The 3106-nt window shown below is 35.0% G+C and overlaps 1 protein-coding gene across 1 annotated transcript in view; it reads right to left on the reverse strand.

Annotated features, from left to right (window-relative positions):
- capn9 (calpain 9) overlaps positions 1-3106 on the reverse strand; it is a gene marked incomplete in the record, with an annotated part of 33741 nt that overhangs the window by 18363 nt on the left and 12272 nt on the right. The window contains 1 exon segment of the mRNA XM_014027185.1: positions 1043-1120. Within this exon segment, the coding sequence (XP_013882639.1) occupies positions 1043-1120 (78 nt within the window).

Genomic DNA, 3106 nt, shown 5'->3' on the forward strand with positions numbered 1-3106 from the left:
CATGGGGGACTTGGAGCAATGGCATGTCAGGCTCTGAGACTATTTTAAAGCTGGAACTGAGGTTCAGACTTTAGTAATTATTGTGTTTCACAGATAATCTGATAAATAAATTAAATAAATAAATTTACTCTGTAATATTTTAATGCAAAGAAAAAAACAACATTGATTTCTGATCAGACACTGCAAAAATTAGGCTTGTAAAAACAAGTTAACATACTAGATTAGATTCTGAATCTTATTGAATTAATAATAATTAATAATCTGCAGTTTGACAGCTTCACTTGGTAAAACATTTTCAAATAAAGAAAGCTTTTCAGACTAACAAGATTAATAATCCAACTTATTCTGATCTCAGTATATCAGTGTCAAAACAAGATCAAAATACTTTTTAGCTGATATTACTGCGGTTTCTGCAGTAAAGTGACAGATTAGCAGATTAAATAAACTCCACTTTAAACCTGGTGAGGACCAGGTTAGTTTCAGAGCACTTGGTACCAACAAGTGCAACTGATTCAAGGCTTAATTAATTCAGGTTTACACCTAAATCCTGCTTTATCCCAGATTTGTGCAATAGGCTCCTGCAGTGAAAGTGACATCATAAATGTTTAAATCAGAAATGTTCAATCCTGGTCTTAAAATAACAGCAATAAGCTTTGCTCGTAGTTCAGTTCAGTCAGTTTTGTTGAATTTAAACTTGTTTTTTTTTAATCTGAGGTTGTTCAAAAAGCTATCTACAGCAGGTAAGATATTAGTTCTTCATAGTTTTTCCACATAAACTCAGGGAAAACTGGGTACATGTCATCAGACTGATACAATGATTAGTAATCAGAAGTGTTTTTTTTAAGTTGATGCTTATTTAAGTGCCTTCATTTATCAAACTATGTAAAAAAGTGCTTTAAATAAAAACTGTAATAATTTACTTATTTATCCAAGCTAAATAAGACTGGATTATATGAAACAGTACCTGTTAGCTCACAGATCTAATATTAAAACTTATACATTTTATTATTTGAACTGCATCAGGTAAATCCAGGGCTCTCACCAGAATTCACCGTCATCAGTTGAGTTCTGCAAGATGCGCTTTTTTTCTGCTTTGTCAATATAATCCCACTCTCTGGACCTGAAACAGACAGAACACACAGGGTTCAAATCACAGAAAAATGAGCGTTACAGTGTCCGTCTCTCCTGGTTCTGTACTGATGGAGCACAGCTGGACYACCTCCAGTGACGACACTCAGGACATTTATATGGAACTCACTGTGGCCTAGATCAGAGATTCTTAACCTATGNGTATTATTATTAGTATTATAGTTAATATTATTGATGTCAGCTGTGGGTGTGCTTAATTTTGTGTCAGACTGATTTGACAATAAAAATAACTGGTACATTAGTGTCTTGCGAGTGGAGCGTTTGTTGGGACAGACTGTTTTGTGATTTGCTTCTTTAAAACCTATTTTTTAAATCTTTTTCTGGGACTTCTGCTTCTTTTATATTGCATTATACACAGAATTTCCATGCGTTCTAATTTCCAAACATGTACCTGTATAATGAGCCTCAAAAATTCATAATTTTCATTAAAAAAATCCATATTTCCCACCTGCGGGTGGTGCAGGCCACAGGGATGATGGCATAGAGAAGCAGGAGGAAGGGAGAACCTATTTCTAGCAGCAGAGTGGGTTGGAAGATTATTTGATGTTGTTTATTGTTTTTTTTTTTACATCATACAGACTCTGATATGTAAAATAAATTTGAAACTGAGTTTTACCTACAAAATGAGGGGAAATCTGTGTAAATTACAGACAATTAATACAAGCTGACCTGTATAAACTTCACTCTTCCAACAGCTTTCAGTCGGTTTTAGCTGTGTGAGACTGATGTCTGTAGCTAGGATGTTCTAGGACTCTCATATTAGGTCACCTTTAACTGTTTTAGAAACCTTACTGCTTCGTCTTTCATGTTTTTATTTTTACTGTTTTTATTCATGATTCAATTCAATTGATTCTTACTATATTTTTGTAATAAATTGCCATAAAAGACCAAGCTTCTTCCTCATCTTTGAGTATTTTGGTTTGAAACAAGAATTCACTGTTATATGATCTCACACTTCAGTAAATATGAGTCTGATTAAAAAGGTGAATAAATGTTGGTCAATAACTGACCTGGTGCCCCAGCTTGGTGAAGTGTGGTGTGGGACAGACTCACCCTGTCTTGTGTTGACATAATGGCAGTGGTGGGCACCAGCCCGCTACAGCACAAATCTGGTAATTGCGGACCTAAATATTTCATTTGCACTTTAGCGGTCTTACTTATTTTTATAATTCACATTCATATTTGTGTTTTCTAAAATTAAAATGCAGTACTGCTAATAACTAATTATCTACCAGTCAGTATTATCTTGAACAGCAGAAGGTATGGCAGTCAATGAATCACAACACATATGATCCTTCCTACAGCACCCCTCCCAGATAAACACATTTATTGTGAAGGTATACATCCTGCTGACTGTTGCTTTGGGTCACGGTTCTGATTTCCCACAATGCTTTGTGTCTGCTTATGTAGCAGGAAGGCAATGTCTAGTACTCCCTGTCCCAACAAACAGTAAACGTTTGTAATCCATACTAAAATTTTGTATGTATTGATTTATTCTACTTTACAATCGGAGCTCCATTTTAAAAAAATAAAGTTTAAACACTGGAGCTCAATACTTGATGTAATTGGTCGAAGAAACGGGGTTAGAGACTCAGAAATGATTTAAAGATGTTATGCTGATGAATACTGACATCTAGTGGTCAACTGGAACAACTACATGGAAAACTTTAAAATCCAAGCTCTTATTTTGAAGGGAAGATAGTTTCCTGTACTCGGTGCTTTGGTTTCCGTCACAAATCAAATCCGTCATGTACCCAGAATGCATCGCTTCAGTTTTCCAATAAACCGTTTTAAAATTACTTTAATGATGCTTCTTTAATGAAAAATCTACAACAAACAAAAGAAAAAGACAAAGAAGCAGCCGAACTAGCAATCCTCAACAACTTTTTAATTTTTACACCAGGAGTCAAAGGTCTGTTTCATGAAATCACATCCCCAGTAATCAGCAGTGTAGGAT

Source organism: Austrofundulus limnaeus, unplaced genomic scaffold (genome assembly GCF_001266775.1).
Source record: "Austrofundulus limnaeus strain Quisiro unplaced genomic scaffold, Austrofundulus_limnaeus-1.0 Scaffold621, whole genome shotgun sequence".
Taxonomy (NCBI): domain Eukaryota; kingdom Metazoa; phylum Chordata; class Actinopteri; order Cyprinodontiformes; family Rivulidae; genus Austrofundulus; species Austrofundulus limnaeus.